The 26,579-nt window shown below is 46.0% G+C and overlaps 1 protein-coding gene across 1 annotated transcript in view; it reads right to left on the bottom strand.

Moving 5' to 3' along the window:
- Window positions 1–26,579, bottom strand: part of VWA3A (von Willebrand factor A domain containing 3A) — a 61,819-nt gene that overhangs the window by 12,473 nt on the left and 22,767 nt on the right. The window contains exons 12-29 of the mRNA XM_049788152.1: window positions 25,070–25,195; window positions 23,881–23,989; window positions 23,598–23,663; window positions 21,231–21,356; window positions 20,732–20,766; window positions 18,502–18,602; window positions 18,272–18,375; window positions 16,820–16,900; window positions 15,780–15,874; window positions 12,245–12,364; window positions 9,956–10,030; window positions 9,524–9,668; window positions 8,983–9,178; window positions 7,797–7,867; window positions 4,324–4,476; window positions 2,559–2,634; window positions 2,002–2,133; window positions 1,329–1,432 (exon numbers count right to left, since the gene is read on the bottom strand). Of these exons, the coding sequence (XP_049644109.1) occupies window positions 1,329–1,432; window positions 2,002–2,133; window positions 2,559–2,634; window positions 4,324–4,476; window positions 7,797–7,867; window positions 8,983–9,178; window positions 9,524–9,668; window positions 9,956–10,030; window positions 12,245–12,364; window positions 15,780–15,874; window positions 16,820–16,900; window positions 18,272–18,375; window positions 18,502–18,602; window positions 20,732–20,766; window positions 21,231–21,356; window positions 23,598–23,663; window positions 23,881–23,989; window positions 25,070–25,195 (1,915 nt within the window). The remainder of the gene's footprint in view (window positions 1–1,328; window positions 1,433–2,001; window positions 2,134–2,558; window positions 2,635–4,323; window positions 4,477–7,796; window positions 7,868–8,982; window positions 9,179–9,523; window positions 9,669–9,955; window positions 10,031–12,244; window positions 12,365–15,779; window positions 15,875–16,819; window positions 16,901–18,271; window positions 18,376–18,501; window positions 18,603–20,731; window positions 20,767–21,230; window positions 21,357–23,597; window positions 23,664–23,880; window positions 23,990–25,069; window positions 25,196–26,579) is intronic.

Genomic DNA, 26,579 nt, shown 5'->3' with positions numbered 1-26,579 from the left:
TACAAATAACAAATATAATTGTACTTGTATGATTACAGTCATGTAAAAAACACCCCCCTTCACCAGTGCAGGATTCCCACCACCAATTTCCCAGATCTACCTACTCCCCACCCCACCCACACCTGTACTCGAGACAGGCTTTCTTTTTCCCTCATTCATTCACATTGCTATGATAGTTTTCAGTGTAGTTATTTCTCTAACTGCACTTATCATTCTATGTGGTGAGCTTCATGTCATTAGCTGCACCTACATGGGAGGTTGGGGGGGAAGTAAGTGTTGGGACTGAGGCAGTAAAATATTAGAAATGAGCTTTGTAAGGCAGTATCAAGGTCCCAATACAAGATGGATATTATGCACACAATAATATGAATATGAAAAAAAAGAGAAAAAATTTCCACTGACTGTCCCAATATAAACCAGTGCTAGAACAGCCTGCCCTCCTCCCAGAGTGCATTCCCATTAGTGTAGGGAGAGATAAGGGGAAAGCCTGTTGACTCCTATAGAGTCCACCTAGACCGGTGTCCAGGGAAAGACTGAAGTCCAGGGGAGAAAAACCCTATACCTGGCAAGAGCTGGTCTCAAGAATCAAGGACGAAATCGGAAGCCAGATGTCTGCCCACCCTCCTCCCCATGCACCTCACCCCTGGAGTACGGAGGGAGGGGGGAACCTGGGGACCAGTGAGAGTCCACCTGAACCCACTTCTGAGCTGGCACCCAGGGAAGGGCCAGGAGCTATTTCTGAGCAGACAGCCAGGAGCTATTTCTGAGCAGACAGCCAGGAGTAACTCCTGAGCATCGCCGGGTGTGGCCCAAAAACCAAAAACCAAAAAAAAAAAAAAAAAAAAAAGCAGAGAATGGGTAGGATTGAAATAATGGAATTTGTAGCATCCAATTAGAGCCAAGCCAAGGTCAGACTCCAATGATTGGTTGTGGGGAGAAATGTGCATTATCCTTTGGAAATGAACCAGAAGACGGAATTTCTTCTGCCTTCGACTAAAAAAAAAAAGCATATAATAACACAAAGCATTTGAGACAAAGTTCACTTGATTGGGTCTTTAACTCTATGAGATAGGTAGCATCACCTTCATTTTACCAACTAGGATTTAAGATGGAATGTAGGCAAGTGAAGGTCATTCAACAAGATGTGTCTGACCATGTCTTAGAACTTTCCCCCATGGAGCTGCAACATGAAGGAGACATTCTAAGCTTGTTTGTCCTTATTTCCAAGTATGTCTACCCTCCTAGTTCAAGATACAATGATGGGGTGGGGGTGATGGGAAGAATTAATGCCTGGGGGAGGCCAGATAGTGGTGAAGACAATTTAATACCTCTCGACTTGAGCAGGCTGTATCGTTTTTGGGCAAATCCATGGAAGAACTGGTCCTCGCTCTTCTTCTGTTCTTTCCTAGAGAATATTTCTTATACACTGAGCCTGGAACAGAGTAAGGTCATCGTATGCATCAATCATCCTTCCCCTCCACTGTCCCTACTTTTTGTGTTTTGGATTATACCCATTGATTTTTGGGGGGACACTTCCTACATAACATCTTCACTTCCTGAGGTGCTAAGGGGACCGTGTGGTGCCAGGAATTAAACTGGAGTCTCCCACATGCAAAGCATTTGCATCCCTTTAAGCCATGTCCTGACCCCTTTATACACACACACACACCCTTACTCTAGAACCAATTTCTATCACTTTGGTCAGTTGTAAAATTCCTCAGGTGCAATTTACTGAGCAGTAGGATGGCGGCTGCAGGGTCATCTGGGAAGGATGCTTAGAAGTGCCCTTCTTGGCATGTCAGTGGCAGATGTACCAGGTCTCAGCTATGCAGCAGGATGGCCTGGGCCCCACGATGGTTGCTACCCCAGTGCAGAACCTGAAGAACTTTGCACGTCATTTTCTCAGGGCCTGGGGACCCCTGCATTCTGAGGTTTGCCTTCCCTGGGGGTGTTGATATCTCTGATCTTGCAGGCCCCAAGATCAAGGGGTCACCAACTTACCCACGCTGTTTCCCAGCTCCGTGTAAAACATCAAGAGCGAGGTCTCTGCGTTCCGTAATTGGCTTTTTCTCTGCTCTGCACTCCTTTCTTTGCCTGACTGGGCAGCCACTGGAGAACATGAGGGCCAGTGAGCTGACAGGCATGCTTTCGGCACCCCTAATCTGCCCCTTCTACCTCCCCCACAGTTTTCAGAGGGGTTATGTGGGTTGCAGTCAGAAGGAAGCAAAGATTAAATGCTGCAGATTTTATTAATTATTATTATTGTTTTTGGTTTTGGAGCCACACCCAGATGTACTCAGGGCTCAGTCCTGGCTCTGTGCTCAGGAGAGACCCTTGACAGTGCTCACAAGGTCCTATGCAGTGCTAGGAATCAAATCAGGGTCAGCTGCACGCAAGACAAGTGCCTTCCTTCCTGTTTTATTTCTCTGGTCCTGGTTCCATGCTCACAACAGCTGGGCTATGACCAAGAATCAGTAGTGCTGAACATGTCCTGTCTGTCACTATTAATTCGGTTGCCCCACTCCAACCGAGGCCTCCTGTCTTACCTGGAGGTTCACTTGCTTTGCTGAGAGGGTGCCAGATCTGAGTTTTCCAGGGGGCACTCTTCTTTCTATCAGGGCTGTCTTGAGTATTCTAGAAAACAGGCCATCTTTCCCCTGAGTAGCCCACTCTCTGGGGGCATCCATCACCCAGCCTTAGTCAGTCAGGCAGGAACTTTTCCATGGGGGGCTACAGGGCTAGAGGCTTCTGGTTTGCCTTCTCCTATGGCTGATTCAAATAACATGAGGAATTTTTTCTTTTTGGGGGCCACACCTTGAAGTACACAGAGGTAACTCCTGGTTCTGTACTCAGAAAACACTTCTGGCAGGTTCAGGGGACTATATGGGATGCCAGGGATCAAACTTGGGTCAATCGCATGCAAGGCACTACCTACCTGCTGTGCTATTACTCCAGCCCTAACACAAGCGAATTTGAAGTGACCGTGTGTGTGTGTGTGTGTGTGTGTGTGTGTGTTTATCTGTCTATACATGTGTGATATGAGACAGACATACACACTATTACAGAGAAGGAGAGAAACCAGAAGTTTCTTTACCTGTTTCCTCTTTCTTATCCTACTGGATTGGGACTTCTGGGCCTCCAGTGACATTTGGGTCACTTCTAAGCCCTAATGGACACTTCATCTAGTATTTGTCTTTCTCCCTCTGGCTTATTCCAGCGCATGCTAAGCTCAGTGGAGTGTGGCAATCATTTCACACAATGGCCTGGGGCCTTTGGGCTAAGCTATCCAAGTGCCCCTCCAGCCCTCCAAGGGCTTCCAGCCCCAATTCCAGGAAGCCCCTGAATTAGCAAGGTACCAAACCAAGGCATAGCCTCTGAGATTCTAGAGTTTCTTTCTAGAACCTGAGAAGGCTGGAGTGGGTGATGTTTCTAGATAGGCTCCTTGTGGGATTTCTTGTGAGATTGCCCAGGAAGGAAAAACACTACACATGACTCTGGTGAATTTTTTCCCACCAGGCAGCCATGAGACTACTGGTCAAACAACAAAAATGCTGTCACGCTCAAGTCCCCTGTGTCTTTTGCTCAAAAGTATCAGGATGCCCGACTCTTCCTCCACACTGGCTCTTGAGCCTTTCCTGAGTGTTAGGGTGAGCCTGCTGACTTATACAGGACAGATTTGTCTTGTTTTTGTTTGTGGCTACACCTAGTGATGCTCAGGAGTTACTCCTGGTTCTGCACTCAGGAATCACTCCTGGAAGTGCTTGAGGGGACCTATGGGATGCTGAGAATCAAACTCAGGTCTGCCATGTGTATGGCAAGCACCCTCCCCATTGTGCTAGTTCTCTGGCCCCTTACACAAGATATAGTGGGGACCTGCCTTTACTAAGCCCAAGTCTATCCCATGAAGCCTAGGATGAAAGTTGCAAGAGCTCCTTAGATACCTTGATTTTCTGTTGCCTTGAAGGATGAATACCCCCTGAGAGACCCTGTATTTCACCCCTCTGCCTTATAACTAAGGTGGATACCATGTCTTTAAACCCTTAACCCTTTGGGCTAAAGAGTAAAGGTTGGCCAGACAGGCCAAGTCAAAGGCAAGTGAGGGATAGAGTAGAAGGAATGTAGAAATGTTCCAGAGATAATAAGCATGTTTTCTGGGAAGTCCCTCCCTACCCACTGGAAAGTCAGGGACACTCACTGTTCCAAACCTTCCCACACCCTCCCTCTGGGTTTGGAGTCTGGGGACCCAAGTCTGTGTTTGGAGATCTGGGAAAGACCAGGAGACCGGGAGACAGAAATGCTGTGTTATTAGGGTGGGAGTCAAACCATTCTGGCCCCCGAGGGCACTGAGGGCTTGGGAGCGCAGGCTTTCCTGGGGTGGTTCCTGGATCTGAGCATCTTTGGCTTTTCCTTGTGTGGGCCTGAGCTCTCGGATTCTTTTCCAGACTGGTTCTTCAGAGAGGCGACAAGTAAGGCACACTGCAGCAGGGACAGGGAGGACAGGTGAATGGCTTGTCCACTAAAGTGTCCCCAAGCAGGGGACACATGCACATAAACATAGCACTAGACAGTGGGTCCACTAGGGCTTGGGCTCATCTTTTGGGTGCCTGTAATGTTTTCTTTTCTTTTCTTTTCTTTTTGTGATTTTTGGGGCACACCTGGCAGTGCTCAGGGGTTATTCCTGGCTCCATGCTCAGAAATTGCTCCTGACAGGCACGGGGGACCATATGGGACGCCAGGATTTGAACCAATGACCTTCTGCATGAAAGGCAAATGCCTTACCTCCATGCTATCTCTCCAGCCCCGTTGTTTTCTAAGACCAAGAATAATTGTGGATATGACCTACTGGTTATAATTGTGTATCTGATCTACAGTTCTAAGGAACCATCTGGCTCCTGGCATGCCAGCACTGCTGTTTACTGCCTGGGAGGGAAGGGGCTTAAGCCCTGATGTCAATAAGCCATGCCAACTGCCCAAGGGACAAGTGCTTCTTTTGTTGTTGTTACTGATTTGCCATGCTCAGTGGTGCTAAGGGCTTACTCCTGGCTCTGCACTTAGAAATTACTCCTGATGAGTTATAGATGGGGGATTATTCAGGGTCTGGGGTGTCATGAATCAAACTATAGGGTCACCCTACTTGCCTTATGATCACTCCAGTGCTTTTTTATCTCCATTTTGCAGAAAACTCAAACTCAAGTGTGAGGGACTTGGCCCCAGCCTCATTACTTGCATGTGGGTATATCTTAAATACAAAGCCAGATGAGTTTGCTTCCAAAGGCCACAATGCTATTTTCACAAATGCTGACCAGTTCATCATATGCCCAGGCTGACTCAGGTGCCAGCAGAATAAAGAAAAACCTTACACGTGTCTCAACTTTTCAAAAGCTTCCCTAGTAATTATTATCCATCAAAGCTAGACTGTTACCTCACAGGAGGAATGGGGTAAACCAGTGTGACCATTAAGACCTTGTGAGTGGATTAATCCTGAGGGAGTAGGAAGAGCGAGCTGGGTGCACCTGGGGATGAGGAGCACAAATAAGAGACACCCTGGGGGTGGAGAGTGAAGGAATATATGGGGATGGGGGGCAGATCTGTGACCCAATGATGTGGAGGAAGAGAGCATAAAGAAAATGACCATGCCCTCTGTGTGTTCTGTGTACTCAGGGATACATGGTGAGTTACGACCAGCTGCCTCCACAGTCCATGGTCTCCATACATGCCTATTCATGTCCAGACTTGCACAGCCCCAGAATCTCATCTCTATCCTCATCTTTTCCATCACAACTTTGCCTTAATCCTAAATTTACCCATCTGCTCTCCACAGCACATTCTCTTTTTTCTATGTCTGTCATGTCCCAGGAAAGGAACTTGGGATGCGTTCCTCACATGTCCTCCTACACTCCCTCATTCAACAGCCACCAGTATGGTCCATTTTTCTTCAGTATCCACATGTCCCTTCACAACTTCCATTCCATTGTTCTGTCTCCCTCTCTAATCCCTTCTTGAACTGCTCCAAAGTCTTTTTTTTTTTTTTTTTTACTTTCCTTTTCGGGCCACACCCGGTGATGTTTAGGGATTACTCCTGGCTATGCACTCAGAAATCACTCCTGGCTTGGGGGTTATATGGAAAGCTGGGGATCAAACCGAGGCCCATCCTAGGTTAGTGCATGCAAGGCAACTGCCCTACTGCTTGCGCCACTGCTCTGGACCCTGCTCCAAAGTCTTATTTATTTTATTTTATTTTTTGGTTTTTGGGTCATACCCGGCAGTGCTTAGGGGTTACTCCTGGCTCTATGCTCAGAAATCGCTGCTGGCAGGCACGGTGGACCATATGGGTGCCAGGATTAGAACCACTGTCCTTCTGCATGAAAGGCAAACACTTTACCTCCATGCTATCTCTCCAGTCCTGCTTCAAAGACTTATTAGTGACAACCAGGTCATAAGATGCCACCCCCCATGATGTGGGAGAGATGAGAACAGGAGATACCAAGGCCCTGAGTTTCAGAAGAAACCTGATGTGTTTGAAGCAACTCAGAGGACAGAATGAATATCCCAGGAACCTGTAACTTCAAGGAAATGCCCAGGAGTCAGCAGACCAGAACAAAAGGCAAGCAAATAATGTATGTAATGCATCCCTCCAAAAGATAAGATGACATATAAACTTCCAACTCCTGGAAAAGTGCTCTGATTTGAAAATAGGGCCTTTGTGGATGTATTTAGCTCTCAATTACTGGGGTTACACTGCACTAAAGTAGATTTCATTCTGTGGGTGACGAGGTATAGCTTCAAACACAGGGAGGAGAGAGGAAGGCTGAGATTAGAACTGGCCACCACAAGCCAAGGACTGTTGGTGACAAGGACCCTGAGTTCTTCTGAACCCTTGTTTCTACTAAGTTTAAGTGTTAACCTGCACTTTAGCCAACAGTCCTGTCAAGTCTTTCAAGTGACACTCACTCTCATCTTGACACTGAGTCAAAGCTCCTCTTAGTAACCTTCCATCACTAACCTTCCTCTGCTTCTGGGTCTAGATTTTGGCTGCCTCCACCACATTCGGAGTTGAACTCAATCTTTCTTGTTATATATGGTCTTTGCTCCCCCTCTTCCTAGCTGTCAATATTGTTACCATGTTGGGGCATCACATGTCTTGTAGTGTGCCAGAAATCCTACAATTGGCACTGTATCACTATAGCAATGCTCTGTAGATCAGACTCGGGGTGGAGAGGTACCAGGGGTCACATTTGTGACCTCACGTCTAACCTGCTGTTCTCAGTTGTGTAGCCCAGGGCCAAAAGTTTATTGTCCTTTCATATGATCTAGTCCCCAGTATTCTTTATATCTCATATTGAACGAATCCAATCTGTCTTTGTTTTTTTTCCCTTCAAGCTTATTTCACTTAACATGATATCATCTAGTTTAATCTAAGTTGCAGTGAACAGCATGGTTTCATCTTTCATATAACTGCATAGTAATCTTTTATGTATACACCCCCCTTCAATCCACAGAAACATTCATTCGAAAAGATGCATACACATCTATATTCATTGCAGCCCTTAGTACAATAGTCAGAGTATGAAAACCACCCAAGTGACCTTGACATTTTGAGTAAGCATTTCATGCAATTTTGGACAAACACACCAAGCCACCTGCAGGAAGTCGGAGGAGGAAAGGAGGAATTCTACCATGAGATAGCCTGGGATGTCTGGCACCTGGAAATCATGAGCATTTCCAATTCAAGAGCTATCTCTGTGCTCCTAGAGCTAAGACAGTGCAGCCCTTCCCAAGCAGACCACTGAACTCACCTTTTGGGAGTAGTTGAGGGCCTTTTCCATCTCAGATGTGATGGCCTTGATGTCGTCACTTTCATAAATGCCTGGAAACAAAGAGCATCACCAGTGTGCGGCAGGGACAGGCAATGTTTATATCAATATGGTAGAGGACTGCAGAGAGGGCTGGAGCCACAGGGATAAGACTAGGCTCTTGTGGGGTCCCCAAGAATGGTGCTGGTGTAGGGATGTGAAGGCTGACATCCAGGAAGTCCCACCCAAAAGGAGGGTTTGCTCTTCCAGGATGTAGGAAGACCCATCTTGACATTATTCAAAGTATCTCCTGTTGGGGCCAGAGAGATAGATAGCATAGTGGGTAGGACATTTGCCTTGCAAGCACCTGACCTGGGCTTGATTCCCAACATCCCATATGGTCCCCAGAGCCTGCCAGGAGTAATTCCTGAGTGCAGATCCAGGAATAACCCTGAGTGCCACTGGGTATGCCACTCCCTCCAAAACAGTAGTTCCTGCCTGGGGCCTGAGAAATTACTAACTGGGTTTAGTCGCTGACTCTGGTTTAATCCAAGCAACACAGGGCCCTCTGCACATTACTAGTCTAACCATGGTAATCCCTGGTACCCAGCAATCATGCATTCAAGTTCTTGTACTCAACTGAACAGCCTGGTGGGCTTAGACTCTCTCTCTGGGAGAGGCCCCTGGGCCCACTCAGCACTGCTTGGGAGGACTATCAAAGAAAAATGTGAATAAAAAGGGAAACTTTGACTGAAGGAATAACTCAAATTACAAAGCACGTGCCTAGCAAATGGTGAGGCCCAGAGTTCCATCCTGGCACCACATGACCCCTGAGCACTCTCTGTGGGGTTGTATCATAGATAAATAAGGGGCCAGAGAGATAGCACAGTGGTAGGGCATTTATTTGCCTTGCATGGGGTCGATCCAGGAAGGACACGGTTCAATTCCCAGTATCCCATATGATCCCCTAGCCTACCAGGGGTGATTTCTGAGTGCAGAGCCAGGAGTGACCCCTGAGCACTGCTGGGTGTGGTCCAAGGACCAATCAATTCTGTCACTGCTAGCAATAAGCACTAGCATTATTTTGGTGGTCCCTGGGATCATTTGGCCCTAATGATTAAAAATAAAAGTTAAAATAGCATCAAGAAGGCTGGGGAGATAGTACAAGGCTGAGCCCACACTCACGCACCAGTGTCTCCAAACCAGTGGAAGCGACCCCCCACAGCCTGGATGACCTCTCTGTAGGCAGTGGCTGTGTCCTGGCGACTGGCGTAGCAGGCTGGGGGAGTGGTGCCCATCTGTGGCTCGCCCGTGTAGAAGAGACACACATTGAGCTGGAGGTTGCAGCCACTACAGGTCTCGGCCATGTAGGTGCTGATCATGGTCTATGGGTGACAGGGCAGGAGAGGTCCCAGCTGAGGGTGCTTCTTGGCCCAGGTCTGTTTGGCCTTAGTGTCTTTCTCAAAGGACCTTCTTTGCCCCCCAGCTTGGTCCCGAGGCTAGAAGAGTTTTCTCCCTCTCTTAACAGGTTGTGCCTGGGGTACCCTCAGGTCTATGAGAGACTCTCAAGCCCAGGTGGCTTTTGAAATAGGAGCTACAGGTTCAACTGCCCCTTCAGGGCCCCCCCTCACCCCAGGGGTTTTGAGGAACTCAAGCTAGAGGAAGCAGGCTCACTGTGGGGAATTGGAAGGGTTCTGAAAGGTGAGGGGGCCCAGGACAAGTCTGCCTACCATGTCCTGGTCAGGGATGCCCCCTGTGAAGAGGTAGATGCCCTGTGATTCATATTTGTCTTTGTCCCTCAAGTCCACTTCCACAGCCTTCCGTAGAGCACCAAGGACATTCCTGCTGCCCTGACACTGCAGGCCCAGGGCCCACCTGGAAGCAGAAGGTGAGACTGAGGGAGGACAACTTGAGGAGTTTGTGCTGAGGGAGGACAGGCTGAGGGAGGACATTATGAGGGAAGATATACTAAGGAAAGATAGGCTAAGAGAGGACAGGCTGGGAATTCAGGCCATAGGGCAGGGGAAGGAAATCGGTTGCGTGCCAGAGGGCAGAGATTTTTGATTCCTATGGTGGATACTTATGGTGGAGAAGGAGGCAGAAACAAGAGCACTGAAGAGCATGCGCTCTGACCAGTCGGGTGCCACCCAGCCTACACCTACCTCCAGACACTTTGTAAGTTGTTGTGGTTCACAGCAACCATCTCCGGCATCCAACTCTCAATTGTGCTTCCAAAGCTTAGAGCAAGAAAGGGGATTGTTTCAAGGCAGGAGATATGTCTACACTGTTTCACCCTATCCCCTACTCTTTGTGATCCTTAGGTTAGCAGGGCAGGGGACAAACTTTTGATGAAACTCCAAGCATCAGGATGTCACTGGGTCCACCTCAAGATTTCTCTGCTGGTCATGATATGTGCATAAGCCCTTCATGGTAGGCTCAGAGGCCTGGGGCAGACCAAAGCAAGGACCCCAGTCTTCCCACAGACCTTCTGATAGAATACTAATAGTTGTCCCTGATCTGTGGTGTCCTGCACTCCAAGGAGGAAGTCATTTCTCCCTTCTATATACCCCACATTAATTTCTCCTCATGACACAGTTTCTACTCTCCATCTGTTCTGCCATTGAACACAAAAGGCATCGTCCCATTTTCTTTAAGAAAGAATGGAAATCCTTGATAAGAGGACAAAGAAAACGTGCCTCCTTTCTGACCTAAGGTTAATTCCTCCACTTGATTCCACCATTACTCATCTCTCTGAGACCCTGTTTATAGACACACCCCATTCACCCCACCCTTTATTCCCCTTTCTCTCTAGATGTTGAGGCAGCGTCACACCTATATAACAATAACTCCCACAGTCTGCTTCAGCCCTAATGGGAAAACAGTGTGGAGACTTCTTGAAAAATTAAGAATTGAGCTCCCATATGACTCAGCAATTCTATTTCTTTGTTTTTTTTTTTTTTTTTTTGGTTTTTGGTTTTTGGGTCACACCCGGCAGTGCTCAGGGGTTACTCCTGGCTGTCTGCTCAGAAATAGCTCCTGGCAGGCACGGGGGACCATATGGGACACCGGGATTCGAACCAACCACCTTTGGCCCTGGATCGGCTGCTTGCAAGGCAAACGCCGCTGTGCTATCTCTCCGGCCCGCAATTCTATTTCATGACATCTATCTCAAGAGTCAAAAAGCACTAATTTGGGCCCGGAGGGATAGCACAGTGGTATTTGTCTTGCAAGCAGCCGATCCAGGACCAAAGGTGGTTGGTTCAAATCCCGGTGTCCCATATGGTCCCCCGTGCCTGCCAGGAGCTATTTCTGAGCAGACAGCCAGGAGTAACCCCTCAGCACCGCTGGGTGTGGCCCAAAAACCAAAAAAAAAAAAAAAAAAAAAAGCAATAATTTGAGGATCTGGAGAGATAGAACAGCAGGTATGGTGTTTGCCTGTGATTTGCATGTGTTTGCATGTGGCTAACTCAGTTTCTACCCCTGACACTGCTTTTGTCCCTTCTAGAAGTGATCCCTGAGCACAGAACTAGGAGTAGGCCCTGAGTACAGCTGGGTGTGACCTTAAAACAGAATAAACAAAAAATTAGATAAAGTACAGATATATAATATTAGCTGCAGACTTAATAGATTTAAAGCACCCATTATTAAAAATTGTATAAAAATGTTTATTTCGGGGCGTTGGAGCAATAGTAGTATAGTAGAATAATAGTATTGCTAGGCATATGGCTAACCCAGTTTTGATCCCCAGCACCCCATATGGTTCTCTGACCCTGCCAGGAGTGATTCCTAAGCTCAGAGCCAGAAGTAAACCCTGTGCTCTCTCTCTGTCATCTAAACTCATAGTTTTACATGCAACTTAACTACATAGTGTTTCATATGCACACAAATATTTCATTTAATAGTATAGATATATATAATAAAAATATAGAATTGCAAATCTAAGCATTTTTCCTCATTTGGGGGGAGTTGGGATCATTCCTGGGGTGCTCAGGGTTTACCACTAGCTCTGTACTCAGGAATCTTTCCTGACAGTGCTTAGCACCATACATGGTGCTGGGGACTCAAACCCGTTGTCAGTGCCTTGCTCCCTCCCTGTACCCAGCAATGCTCAGTGTTTGAAATATTTCTGCTTGCTGGGCTGGGGTCCGAGCAGGGACCTTGCCTGAGTGCTATTCTTTTTCTCTCCGCTCTGTTTAGCAGTTGGAAGCCAAATAGGGCAGAGAGCTGAGTTACTTTATCAGGCTGATCAAGTGGTGTGTTTGGGGGCCCCTTATCACCTCCGCCCCAGTGGGCCTGTCCTGCCACCATTGAATTATTCAAGCCCCAAACAAGCTCATTCAAAATCAGATAAACCCCATGGCCATCCTAGGTCGCTCAGGGCATGCAGTGCCACCTCCTGCCTGCCAGGACCCCACAGACCTTCCCACCTCCCCCGGCACCTCAGCACGTACGCGATGACGTTGAGAGCGTCCTTGTTGGCCAGTTGCTCCTCCAGCAAGAGCCGAAGGGCGTGCTGGATATGAATAATGTACATGGAATTGGTCTCGGAGACATCAAGCAGTATAACCACCCTAAAAGGAAACACAAGCTTTACACGGAGAGCCAGATCGCTCAGATAATGTCTGTCGTGTTCCATTTTACTATTTAACCTGTTTTCCAGGGAAATTTGGCCTGCAGACTTAAAATTGTGAGCTGGCCCAAACCGGCTCATCTCTGGGGTTGGAGGTCAACAAAGGTGGGCTGAGAGAGATATAGTACAGTAAGGAGGGCATCCCAGATTCAAAAAAAAAAAATCCTCATAATGGTCCCCTGAGCCTAGCCAGGAGTGAGTGATCCCCAAGTGTATAGCCAGAAACATCGCTGGGTGTGGCTCAATTCCTCTCCCCAAAATAGTAAATAGCAGAGGTAGTGATGGTGGGGACTATGAAACACTCATGAATAAAGTCTCATGGCAGAGATAGATGGTTAAGGGAAGCGACTGAATGAATGACATGTACTGTCTGTCATAGGAGTCATAACTTAGTTCATTCAATATTACTAGAGTTGGGGATGTCTTTATTTATTTTGGTTTGGGGGCTACACTTGCCCCAGAATTAGTTGTGGGCAACTTCTAGCTCTATTTAGGATCACTCCCTGGGTGATGGGGAAAGGGTTTGGCTGTGTGATGTTCAGGACCTAACCCCAACTTCCTGCGAACAAGTGCCACCTCTCTGACTCAGAAATGGAAGTTTTTTTAAAAGAAAAACAAATGACTTTACAAACAAATGTTTTTTAGAAAGAGAAACAGGACCGGAGAGATAGCACAGCAATAAGGCGTTTGCCTTGCATGCGGCCAACCCGGGATGGACATAGGTTTGATTCCAGGTATTCCATATGGTCCCAAGAGCCTGCCAGGAGCGATTTCTGAGAGCAGAGCCAGGAGTAATCCTTGAGCACTGCTGGGTGTGGCCCCAAAACTAAAATAAAAATTTAATAATAAAATAAAAAAGGAAACAAATGAACCTGGGCCTTTGGGGTACTATTTGTATCTTTTTATTTTCTCACGGTTCTAAGAGCTCTAGCCTAATTTAACTTTTTCCTCTTCTACTTCAACTTTTATACTCCTGTCTTCTCTTTGTAGTTTTATTTGGAAACACATGATTAGTTTAATTTTAGGTGCTGAAGGTAAAAAAATCCAAGACTGCAAGGCAAGTGTCTTTACTGCTGAGCCACATCCCCAGCTCATTTGGAAACACTATGGAAGCAAAAAATACTACTGGATTTAGAGTTCAAAGACTTTCAGTTCAAGACGCACTTTTTTTGTTTGGCCTTAGGCAAGTAACAAAATCTGTTTTACCTAGGGCTGGCGTGATAATATAGGGAGTAGGGTGCTTGATTCTATCCTTGGTATCCCATATGGTCCTCTGTGCCCATCCAGGAGTAGTTCCTGAGCTCAGAATTAGAAGTAATACCTGTGCACTATTGGGTGTGGTCCAAAAATTTTTTGTTTTACCCTCATTATATTTAACTAGCAACCATTTACAATAAGACTACTCATTGTTGCATTGAGATGTGATAATGGTATAATTCTTTCAAAGTAGTAACATCAGGTAAGGTATGAATTTTGTTTTGTTTTGGGGCCACTCCCAGAAGCATTCAGGTGTTACACCTGGCTCTATGCTTAGAAATCACTTCTGGCAGAGTTGGAGGACCATATGGGATACTGGATCATTTGGAAACCTGGATCATTTGTGTGCAAAGCAAATGCCCTACCTGCTTTTCCTTTGGTGCTTTTTCTCTATTAGTCCATTTGATTTGGATGGGGTCAGCCCCAAGCTTTAAAAGAGGGTATTTTGGGTTCAGAAAGATAGTATATCAGGTAAGGGACTTGTTGTTCATATGGTCAACCTGGGTTAGATCCCAGAAAACTTATATGAACTTTGAGCCCAGCCAAGAGTAATTCCTGAGAACAGAATAAGGAGTTATCCCTGAGCATTACAGTATGGCAACCCAAACAAATATGTTTTTATTCTAGGTAATCAACTCTCTCTCTGACTGGAGAGAGTAGGTTAGGTATAGGTCCAGGCCAAGAGACATGAGTATGATAAACTAGTAGAAAGTAAATTAGGGAAGCCAGAGAAACAGTACAGTGGGTGAGCACTTGCCTTGCATGTGGTCTACCTAGGTTCAACCCCTGGCACCACATGTGGTCCCATGAACCAGCCAGAAATGATACATAAGGTCAGAGCTAGGAGTAAGCCTTGAGAACTGTATGTATGCCCTAGTAAGAAAGAAAGAAAGAAAGAAAGAAAGAAAGAAAGAAAGAAAGAAAGAAAGAAAGAAAGAAAGAAAGAAAGAAAGAAAGGAAGGAAGGAAGGAAGGAAGGAAGGAAGGAAGGAAGGAAGGAAGGAAGAAAGAAAGAAAGAAAGAAAGAAGAAAGAAAGAAAGAAAGAAAGAAAAAGAAAGAAAAAAAGAAAGAAAGAAATAGAAAGAAAGAAAGAAAGAAAGAAGAAAGAAGAAAGAAAGAAAGAAAGAAAGAAAGAAAGAAAGAAAGAAGAAAGAAAGAAAGAAAGAAAGAAAGAAAGAAAGAAAGAAAGAAAGAGAAAGAAAGAAAGAAAGAAGAAAGAAAGAAAGAGAAAGAAAGAAGGAAGAAAGAAAGAAAGAAAGAAAGAAAGAAAGAAAAAGAAAGAAAGAAAAAGAAAGAAAGAAAAAGAAAGAAAGAAAGAAAAGAACGAAAGGAAGCAAGGAAGGAAGGAAGGAAGGAGGAAGAAAGAAAAAGGAAGAGGAAGAAAGGAAGGGAGGGAGGGAGAAAAAGAAAGAGAAGAAAGAGACAGATAATACAAGAAAAAAGAAAGAAAGAAGGAGGAAAGAAGAAAGTAAATTAGGGATCAAAACTGGGCAGGAACCTGTGCTTCGCATGCTCAAGTATGATCTCCAATTTTCTATACCCTTGGCCCCTAACACCTTTGGATGTAGACCTGGAGTCTGACAAACACCTTTAGGGTTGTCCTGGTGACCAAGAGCAGTACTGCATCACCAGGCCCCAGACTGGCCTGATTGACCAAGTATCACTGGAATATAAAAGGTCCTGAGGATAACTATGCAATCTCCCCGCACAGAGAAAGTAAGTTTGGAGCTTTCCTGACACCTGAAGGCGACTGTCTGCTTGCAAACAAAAGCACCATGGAAGGAGGCAGAGCTGAGCAACAGAGAGAGAATCTGGACACCACAAACATCTAGATCAAGCCAGACTGTAGACAGTGTTTGAGTCTGTTCTAGACTGCTCAGTTACCTCACTCTGACATCCCTGCTTCTGACTATAAATTCATTGTCAGATTATCTCTGTGTTGCTTACCAGGAAGAACCACAGAGTTCTTGGCAGTGAGACTGATGGCTTTTCCTCTAGGGGTGTCTTAAATAATAACTCTGAATGAAGGAGATTTGTCGAGGTGTGTGCTGTGCATATACCAGACCCTCTAAGAACAGGACCCCTGCTTGAAAAGGTACCTTTTCTCACAGACAGTGCCCCAGATTCTTCTGCTGGCCAAGGAGAGCCACTCAATCCGCCTTTCATATACTCGCATAATCCTGTTGAGCTGTTTCTGCAAAGCCATGAAAACATAAAGTGAGTTGACCACACAAAGTATGGCCAGTTGAAAAATCTGGGGGTGGGGCCGGTGTGGTGGCACTAGAGATAAGGTGTCTGCCTTGCCAGCGCTAGCCTAGGATGGACCGTGGTTCGATCCCCTGGTGTCCCATATGGTCCCCCAAGCCAGGAGTGACTTCTGAGTGCATAGCCAGGAGTTACCCCTGAGCATCACTGGGTGTGGCCCAAAAACCAAAAAAAAAAAAAAAAAAAAAAAATCTGGGGTTAGGGGTGGGAGGAAAGGGCTTCTAGGAACCCTGTATCCAGGTCAGGCAGTATAGATACCACTAAATCCTAACTTCAGTGACTCCCAGAGATACTCAGGAGTTACTCCTGCACTCAGGAATCACCAGTAGTGCTCTGGAGACCATATGGGATGCCAGGGATTGAACCCAGGTCAGTGACTGCATGCAAGTAAGTGTCCTACCCTCTGTACTATCTCTCCAGTTCCTAAAATCTAATTTAAATGTGGGCTATGTCACTGAATGTGGGCATGGCAAAACAAAATGGCAACAATAAAATGTTTTTTTTTTTGATACAAAATGACTAAAAATCAAAATCAAAGTGGAACGATAGCATGATGAGGCTGAGGGGTTTCTGGCAGTACATACTCAAGTTATATTCTAGGGGGAGGGAAAATGGCCATAAGTGGAAAAAGTGTAAGAAGCCCCCAGTAAATCATGGACTAGTCTGCTACAAAGTCAGGAAGAGCCAAAGTACTCAGGAATAGGGATTTTTTAAGAGAACCCCAGGTCTTTGCCTGGGAGAGTATAGAGAAGGTTCCAGAGAGGGTGGATAGGTAGAATAATCTTTGTTTACAAGGAGATATTTAGTCACTAACTTGGTGTCCCCACATTTCCTGATACCTTTCCCCTTCCTATACTGATAGACCACTACTGACCTGGTACTCATAGAGGAAGGGAACATCCACATGAACATTCTTCATTGTCCCATCATGCCACTCAAACTGAACCATTGCCTTCTGCACCAGGAACCAGAAGGGGAGCATATGTGAGGAAGGATGTTAATTTGGGGATTGGGCTTTCCAGTCAAGTACACAAGCAGAAATAGATTCAGGACATATCTAGGTTGGTCACACCCCAGTGATTGTGTCTCTGGAGTTGGCAGCAGAGGACTTGGAGGACACGATTTCCCCAGATAAATTAGGTCTAACAGCAAGTCAGGCTGTAGTACTGACAAGCTTGTCTGAACATCAGGATCTTTAGTACAACTGACTTGGCGGTGTTAGGATTGGCCATGGGTTCTTTTGTTTGGGAACCAAAATTTGAGAACCTTCATGGACAGGTTGAAAATCACATTTGTTCACTCCTTCAACTCCACCAAGACATCATCTTCATATCTCTAGTCATTCCTTCATGTTCTGCCAAATGGCCCATCCTCAACTCTCTTTCCTTATTCTTCCAATGATCTTTCTAGTCATTATTATTTTTTTTATTTCTCCAACATTCCATCCTTACTTTAATATTTATTCTTTCATATTTTATTCTGTTATGTAACCCAACCTTCTCTTTGTTCACATTTCCTCCATCAATCCATCCACATGTCCACTTATCCATCACAAGATTTCTACCCATCAACTCCTTTATTCTTTTCCTTGCCTCTCTTCTACACATATACTTCTTTTGCTTCCCATCCTTTTCTTTTCCTTCTTTTCACTTCTCCCATTTCCCTCCTTTCTCCCTCTCTATTCTCTCTCCCTCCCTCTCTCCTTCCTTCCTTTCTCCCTTCCTTCCTTCCTTCTTCCTTCCTTCCTTCCTTCCTTCCTTCCTTCCTTCCTTCCTCCTTCCTTCCTTCCTTCCTTCCTTCCTTCCTTCCTTCCTCCCTCCCTCCCTCCCTCCCTCCCTCCTTCTTTCCCTTTCTCCCTCCCTCCACTCAGTTATCTAATAAATACTTTTTTGGTTGCTTATTTGTACTAGATCACAGGGTTACAGAGTTGTAGGAGAGTTTTTACCTATTTAAAGGACTCACTCTGGTGGGAACATGTGACAAACATGCTCATTAACATGCTTTAGGAACCAGAGTAAAAGTTTTTAAGAGATCAAGTTGAGACACAGAAATGGTCAAAAGATTGGAGAGAAACTTTCATGGAGCAGGTAGGCTGCCGTGGGACCAGACTGATTCTCTCATGTCCCATCTCACAAGCTTCATTTTCACACCTTGGAAACAAGTCTTTAGAGTGACTTTGGTGAGTATTCAACATCCTGGATGGAAACCAAGGATTCTGCCCACCTCAGGTCCCTGCTCTGGTAGGTCATGAATGTCTGAGGTGAGGAAAATGTCACCACAAAACTGCCCTGCTTAGGAGAGGCAGAAGTCTGAATCGTGAAATCACCTCATGGATAGTTGATGACACTGTTTTCTTGAGAATAGGCACAAATTCCTCCACGGGAGAGAATGCATTGGGTGCCAGCACCTGGTACAGGCTTAACTTCTTGGCTGTAAGACCAAATAACAGTAGAGTTTGAGGCACCCCCCCCCCACTTGCACACCCACGAAGTCCCAGTAGCTTTGTGCTTTCCAGTCAAGCCCCTGAGTCTGAATCTTGCCCCCTGGAGAATCTACCTTTTAGGCCGTAGGTCTTTAACCATTCTGCAGAATTCTTTTCTAAGTTTGGAAAAGCAATTGTGAGGGGGTCCTCATGCTTTGGGGGCTTAGTCGTGGAACTTGTGTCTGACTCTTTTGCAATCTGTGTGGAAAACAAAATGACATAACAAACAATATCCCTATGACATTTTTTTTTGTTCTTTGGGGGGGTCACACTCAGTGATGCTCAGGTATTACTTCTACCTCTGTACTCAGCAATCACTCCTGGCAGACTTGGAAGATTATATGGGATGTTGGGGATTGAACTCGAGTGCCACGAGCAAGGCACCTATCCACTGTGCTATCACTCCAGCCCCAACATATCATATTTTTAGAGCCTTCAGCTTCCCAGGCTACCCAATCTTCCCTTAGAACACCCTTCTTCTTTCTTTCTTTTTCTGCTTTTGGTAATTGAACACAGAGCTTCATCCAAGCACTGCTCAGTGTGGCCCTAATGGGCCCCAGTACTGCTGGGTTCAAGTACTGAACCTCCAGGTTAAATATTGTGGCAAGCGTACCTCAGATTCCCTGAGCACAACTGGGGGTCCAACTTCTCCCCCTCCAATAAAAAGAATAAATGAAAAAATAAAAAAGGGGGCCCGGAGAGTTAGCACAGCGGCGTTTGCTTTGCAAGCAGCCGATTCAGGACCAAAGATAGTTGGTTTGAATCCTGGTGTCCCATATGGTCCCCTGTGCCTGCCAGGAGCTATTTCTGAGCAGACAGTCAGGAGTAATCCCCGAGCCCCACCGGGTGTGGCCCAAAAACCAAAAAAAAAAAAAAAAAAAAAAAAAAAAAAGGAGCTCTAGATAACTATCAATAATATTGTTACAAATTTCAAAGTTGTTAAGTAGCTAGGTTTTAATGGTTCTCCACGCAGAAAATAAATAATTGTGTGACATGATAAGAGTATAAATGCTTGGTCACCTGAGCACATGAGGAGTGCAAAACCAGGAGTAACCACTGAGCATTGGTGGGTGTGGCCTAGCACCAGCCAACCAAACAAACAAAAACAAGACAAAGCATAAAGTGTGACTGTGTACATGTATCAAACATCACATATATACCCCAAATCACATAATGCTGCATGTCAATTCTATTCCAATTAAAGAATAGAGATCATTGCAGCACTATTCAGAATCCAGAAACAACCTGCCCTGAAAGTATTATTCTGAGTGAAATGAGTCAGAGAATGATAGAATGATAGCACTCAATATTGGGTTTTGGGTCACACCCAGCAGCACTCAGAAATTGCTCCTGGCAGGCTCAGGGAAACACATGGAATGCTGGGATTCGAACCACCATCCTTCTGCATGCAAGGCAAATGCTCTACCTCCATGCTATCTCTCTGGCCCCTGGGAGATATATATATATATATATATATATATATATATATATATATATATATATTTAAAGTATGGTAATAATATCCAGAGAAAATAGAGATGATGGTCAGGAATGCCAATTTATTGTTAGGAAGCTGTTGCAAAGAGTAGGGGAGTACAGTTATGGCAGAGAAGGGACCACTATGACTATAGTAGTTGGGAATGATCACTCTAGACAAGAACTGGATGCTGAAGGAAGGAAAGTGATATACATGACATTCTTCCATTATAGGACTGCAGACCACATTGTCTAAAAGAAAGAGGAAAGAGTGAGAGTATGTGAAAGAGGCTGGGGGAAATATCTGCTGCAGAGGCAGGTGGGAGCAAAACTGGGGACACTGGTGGCACAAAATGTGTACCAGTGAAGGGTGTTGAACATTACATAATTAAACTCTTTCATGAACAACTTTGTAGAGATTGTATAGAGATTGTAATCTGGGGGCAGTGAGACCAACTGTGTATCTCACAATGAATCAGTTAAATGATTTGTTTTTTTTGTTTTTTTTTTTGTTTTTTTTGTTTTTGTTTTTGTTTTTTTTTGGTTTTTTGGGTCTCACCCGGCAGTGCTCCTGGCTCCACGCTCAGAAGTCGCTCCTGGCAGGCTCGGGGGACCATATGGGACGCCGGGATTCGAACTGATGACCTTCTGCATGAGAGGCAAACGCCTTACCTCCATGCGATCTCTCCGGCCCCGTTAAATGATTTGTTAATTAAAAATAACGGAGAAATGAAAACCATCCTAACCAGACAACGCCAGTTATTGTATAAAGGTCATCAGCAGGAGGGCTGGAAGGAATACCTGAAACTCCAGTGTCCTGATGCCAGCTTGAGCAGAGGGCCTGCCGTATTCTGCCCAGCCCTCTCCTCTTTCCTTTTCCTTCTGGCTCTTGCTCTCTGGCTCAAGTTCTCTTTGGGCCAGAGATTTCATGGTGCTTGTGGCCAGAAACTGGTCAAATTCTTTTTCCAAGACAAAATGGACCAACTTATTAACAAGGAATGTTTTCCCTGAAGGATATGGCCTGCTGTGTGGGAGTCAGAGATACTCTGTGAGGCTGAGCTTTCCTCTTCTCTAAATTGTGGGGAGGGAGGACAGAAACCTGATGGCCTCTTCTCTGAAATAAATATTTCCATGAGAAAATCTAACCAGATCTTCCCAACTTTATTAAAAGCTCAGCCAAGTCAGAGTTTGGGGTACATGGAAGGTGGGGGTATACAAGTGGGAAGGTGTTCTGTGGCTGGGCCCTTGGATAGGTGAGCATGGAAACTGGAATGAAGTCAACTGAATGTCTCTGGGAAAAATTGCAGAATCTCCGCTCAGCACCTACCTCCTTTATCATGTTGGTGAGCTCCTCACTGGGGCTGCTGTGATGCAGGGATTGGATATGGTCCATCAGGCTTTGGGCGGCCTGGATCTCTTCCAGCAGTGACTCCACATCCTGATTGGCATTGATCTGGGGGCAATGAGACCAATCAACCTCCCAGAAATCCCTGGGCCACGAGCACGGCTGAATGCAGGGAAGGGCTGGGCTACCACGTCAGCTCCTAAAGCTTTTCCACCAGCCATTCCAAACTGGTGTTAGGGGGCAGAAGGTGCCTACAGATACATTTCTTCATTTATACAGTACAGGACTGGATTGCAATGTTTTTCTAAACAACTGAAGGAGTCTTTGACCTTTGAAAATGTGAAGAGGGACCGGAATAAATAGTACAGCAAGGAGGGCACTTGCTTTGCATGCAGTCAACCTGGATTTGATCCCCAGTCTCCCATATAATCTCTCAAGCACCCCTGGGAGTGATCTCTGAGCAGAGTCAGGAGTAAGTATTTTACACTGCTGAGTGTGGCCCCAAATCCAAAAATCAAACAAACCAAAACAAACAAAATCCCAACAAAATATGAAAAAACAATGTATGCCCCGAAGGGTGACTATGATACTGAAAAACAAAAATCTCTCTGAGTGTAGGCACAGAATATAGAGAATTGAAATGATCTCCTTCAGAGCTTTGAAAAGTCTGACAGTCCCTCCAAAACATTAAGCAGAGAATTACTATATGACCCTGCACTTTCCCTCCTAAGTACATGCCCCAAACAATGAAAAACAGTATTAGGGGCCAGAGTGATAGCCTGGCAGTAAGGTGTTTGCCTTGCATGCAGCCAACACAGGATGGACCCTGGTTTGAATCCCGGCATCCCATATGGTCCCCTAAGCCTGCTAGGAGCAATTTCGGAGCACAGAGCCAGGAGTAACCCCTGAGCACTGCCTGGTATGACCCCAAAACCAAAACAAACCAAAACCAAAAACGGAACTCAGACATTTGTCCACCAGTGTTCATAGTGGCATTACTCATAATAGTCCAAATGTTAGCTGCCTAAATGTCTATCAACTGACAAATGGACAAAAGTAAAAGTTAAAAAGAAAATCCAGAGAGAGGAATATTATTCAGCCATGGAAGGAAGGCCCACAGTAGTTCAATTACCCAAAGCCGAACCTGAAAATGTTCTACTAATGGAAGGAAAACAAAAGCACATGGCTTATCAGTCCATATTTGCTCATATTAAGAATACCTTACAAATTGCTGTATCACTCAAGGCCAGAGTGATAGTTACAGTAGGCAGAATGCTTGGATTGCATGCTATTGATTTGGTTCTGATCCCCAGGATCTCATAGAGTTCCCCAAGCCCTGCCAGGAATGATTCCGAGATACCGGATATGGCCCCAAAACAAAGCAAAACAAAATGTGGTGCCCATGTCAGCATCCAGAGCAGACGAACAGAAGTAAGCCAAGAAGGCTGTGGGAAAGAATGTCTCAAACCAGTCAACTCCATTCACTTCCTCTACCACAACACCAACTCCTTTCTTTCTTCCTTCCTTCTTTTTTTTTTTTTTTTTTTTTTTATTTTTGGGCCACACCCGGTAATGCTCAGGGGTTACTCCTGGCTATGTGCTCAGAAGTAGCTCCTGGCTTGGGGGACCATATGGGACACCGGGGGATCGAACCGCGGTCCGTCCAAGGCTAGCGCAGGCCAGGCAGGCACCTTACCTTTAGCGCCACCGCCTGGCCCTCTTCCTTCCTTCTTTGACAGTGTACAAACAGTAAAATGGGCAATGTACGTGGGCAATGCAGGAAAGAGTGATGGCCAAGGAAATGGGGCCCAGCCTTGACCCTCTGGTGTGAAATGTGACCCTGAGTATTTATGAGATGCTAATATTCATTTACTTCCGTTGCTTCATAGTTCAGCAGACAAGATGTGAGTCTCTCAGCAATCAAAGGTGTGCCCTGAGCCCCCAATACACATGGGTAATGCAACAGCAATAAAGGGAGGGAGGGGAAGAACCAAGGCCTCAGCTTTCACCCACATTGACCAAAGGATCTTTGGAGTGACTTGGTGTGCTCTTTCTCTATTTGAGGCTCCATAACTAAACCCCATGATGTTCATGAGTGACCCCTGGTGATTTTAGGGGACCAGATTGGGTGCCAAAAATTTGGTTGACTACATGCAAGGTAAGCTCCTTACCTGCTGCCCTCAAGAAACAATTGTTTAAACCTGAATTTGCCCGAGTGACCTCGATGAATACAAAATGGGGTATGGAGAGAGGGGGAGCAAAATCACAGCATGTTCTGCTGGGACCCTGTGCCCTTCGCAGGTCTAAAAGCAGCAGGGAGAAGCACACGGGTGCTAGGAGGGGGCTCACCTCCTGCTCTCGGTTGTAGCAATGGTAACAGGCCCCGAGGCCTTCTGCAAGGTTCTTCAGGACAGCCTGCAGGGATAAAGCAAGTCACTTCACGTGGGGACACCAGTCTCCTTACACACCTCCTCCTCTTCCGTGACCCTCACCCTGCTAAGTGCTTCCCATCCAACCGAAGGAGCCATGGTCCTATCCACAAGGGGCCGTATTCTGATCTCCACCGTGGTGTGGCCAGGCTCACTGTGGCCCATCTAAGTGAGGACTGGGAGAAATTCCCTGTGGTACTTACTGGAGGTACCTGATTGTCACATTTGTAGGTGACAATGTGGATCATGATGCTCCCACCCAGCACTGACTGCTGGATGTAATCAGACAGGATTTCCGAAGACTGGTCTGGACTGAGGGTAAGAAGATGGGGAAGGAGACATGGGGCACCCCACGTCAAATAGGAGGACATTCTACAGAAAAATGGTAATTCTCAGAGGCCCAGAGAGAAAGGCCAGGTCCTATAATGTTGCCAACACTGGTTTGAATCTCCACCACCACATATGGTCCCCCAAACACAGTCAGGGGTCACTCCTCATCACAAAGTCAGAATTAGCTCCTGAGCATGTGAGCAAGGCATGCGCGCGCGTGCGCACACACACACACACACACACACATACACACACACATACACACACACACACACACAGGGGGGGGGGACAATAGGTAGGTGCTTGTTTTGCATGAAGTCAATCTATCTGATCCCTAGTGCCCCATAAAGTGGGCGTGATCTCCCATTTCAAAAAAATTAAGAAGGAAGGAAGGAAGGGTGGGAGGGAGGGAGGGAAGGAAGGGAGGGAAGGAGGGAGAAATGGAGGGAGGGAGGGAGGGAGAAAAGTAGGGAGGGAGGGAGGGAGAAAAGGAGGGAGGGAGGGAGAAAAGGAGGGAGGGATGGAGGGAGAAAAGGAGGGAGGGAGGGAGGGAGAAAAGGAGGGAGGGAGGGAGGGAGAAAAGGAGGGAAGGAGAAAGAGAAAAAAGAAAGGAGAAAGAAAGAATGAAACAAAGAAAGAAACAAAGAAAGAAGAAAGAGAAAGCTAATTCCTAGGTTTTTGTTTGGCTTTGGTTTTGGGCCATAACCAGTGATGCTCAGGGCTTACTCCTAGCACTGCACTAAGGAATTATTCCTGGTGGGGCTCAGGGAACCATATGGGAGGCCGGGCATGGTTGGCTGTGTGTAAAGCAAAGGCCCCACCTGTTGTACTATTTCTTGGGCCTCTCCCAGAGAATAAAGGCCCATATGCAGACCAGCACCTATGTGTGAGAAGTTGGGTTGAGAGCCTTCCCCCAGCCCCACCCAATAGCCCACTTAGCAAGGCCCAGGGGCCCCAAAGGGCAGTTTTGGTGAGGGTGCACCTAGGTCCTGCTTAATGGTCTTAGTTCAGAAGACTGGTTCTCTGGCCCCTCTGAGGTCTGCTGCCCCTCCAGACACCAACCAGCTTCCCATGATGGTCACCAAGGAATCCAGCTCCTTCAGAGTAAAGATCTTCCTCAGGGCCTGCAGGAGGTTGCTCCCTCGGTCAGGCTTAAGTTTCCGCAGCCATAGCTTGACTTCCTGGAGGCTGCGAGAGACAAAGATGATATCATCACAGCAGCCCGGGCCATACTGAGGGTACTGGAACACTGCAATCTAGGAATGCCTTTCTGGTTTGTTTGTTTTGGGGACTTACCTGAAGGTGCCAGGGGTTACTCTGACTCTATGATCAGAAATTATTCCTGGTGATACTTGGGGGACCATATGGGATGAAATGGCTCAAATCTGGGTGGGTTGAGTGCAAAGCAAGTGCCCTACCCACAGTACTATTGCTCTGGCCCCATAAGAACATTTTGAGGGCCAGAGAGGAAGTATGGTAGGTAAAGCACTTGCATCTTACTCTCTCTTACTCTCTCTCTCTCTCTCTCTCTCTATCTATCTATCTATCTTTTTCTCACACACAGACATATAACCGCCCTCCCAAAGGACTACTCAAGTAAATTACAGTTCATCTAAATAGTAGGATGTAGACAGAAAAAAGATGAGAAGGAGGCTGAAATGATAGTACAATAGGTTGGGGGTAGGGTGCTTGCTTCGCATGCATCCAACCCCAGTTTTATTTCTGGTACTCCATTTGGTCTACCAAGCCTACTAGATGTGATGCCTGAACACAGAGCCAGGAGTAAGCCTTGAATACTGCTGGGTGTGTCCCCAAACAAACAAAAAACAAACAAAAACCAAAAAGAGCAAGAAGAGAGTATTAGGAAAAGGGCAATTCACTTGCCACAATACTGCTTGAATTTTAATTTTTTATAATCTAATATATTTTTGAGTCATACCTGGTAATGCTATGGGCTTACTTCTGCCTGGGTCTGTGCTTAGGGGTCACACCTGGAAGGGCTTGGGAGGACCCTATACAGTGCCAGGATTGAACCCAGGTCAATTGCATCCAAGGCAAGAGTCTTATTGCTTACTGAACTATCTTTCTGGCACTATAGCTGTAATTTTCTTTTCATTTTTTTGTTTGTTTTTTTGGGTCACACCCAGTGGCGCTCAGGGGTTACTCCTGGCTCTATGCTCAGAAATTGCTTCTGGTAGGCTCGGGGGACCATACGGGATGCCAGGATTTGAACCACCGTTCTTCTGCATGCAAGGCAAATGCCTTACCTCCATGCTATCTCTCTCTGGCCCAACAACTGTAATTTTCTTTTTTTCTTTTTCTTTTCTTTTCTTTTTTTTTTTTTTTTTTTGGTGTGGTTTTTGGGTCACACCCGGCAGTGCTCAGGGGTTATTCCTGGCTCCAGGCTCAGAAATTGCTCCTGGCAGGCATGGGGGACCATATGGGATACTGGAATTCAAACCGATGACCTCCTGCATGAAAGGCAAATGCCTTACCTCCATGCTATCTCTCAGGCCCCAGCTGTAATTTTCTTAATGAACTATTTTCTTTTTTTTTTTTTGGTTTTTGGGCC

This window comes from Suncus etruscus, chromosome 15 (genome assembly GCF_024139225.1).
Source record: "Suncus etruscus isolate mSunEtr1 chromosome 15, mSunEtr1.pri.cur, whole genome shotgun sequence".
Lineage (NCBI taxonomy): Eukaryota > Metazoa > Chordata > Mammalia > Eulipotyphla > Soricidae > Suncus > Suncus etruscus.
The sequence above is the reverse complement of the archived record's forward strand: the minus strand, read 5'-3'. Positions and strand labels throughout refer to the sequence as shown.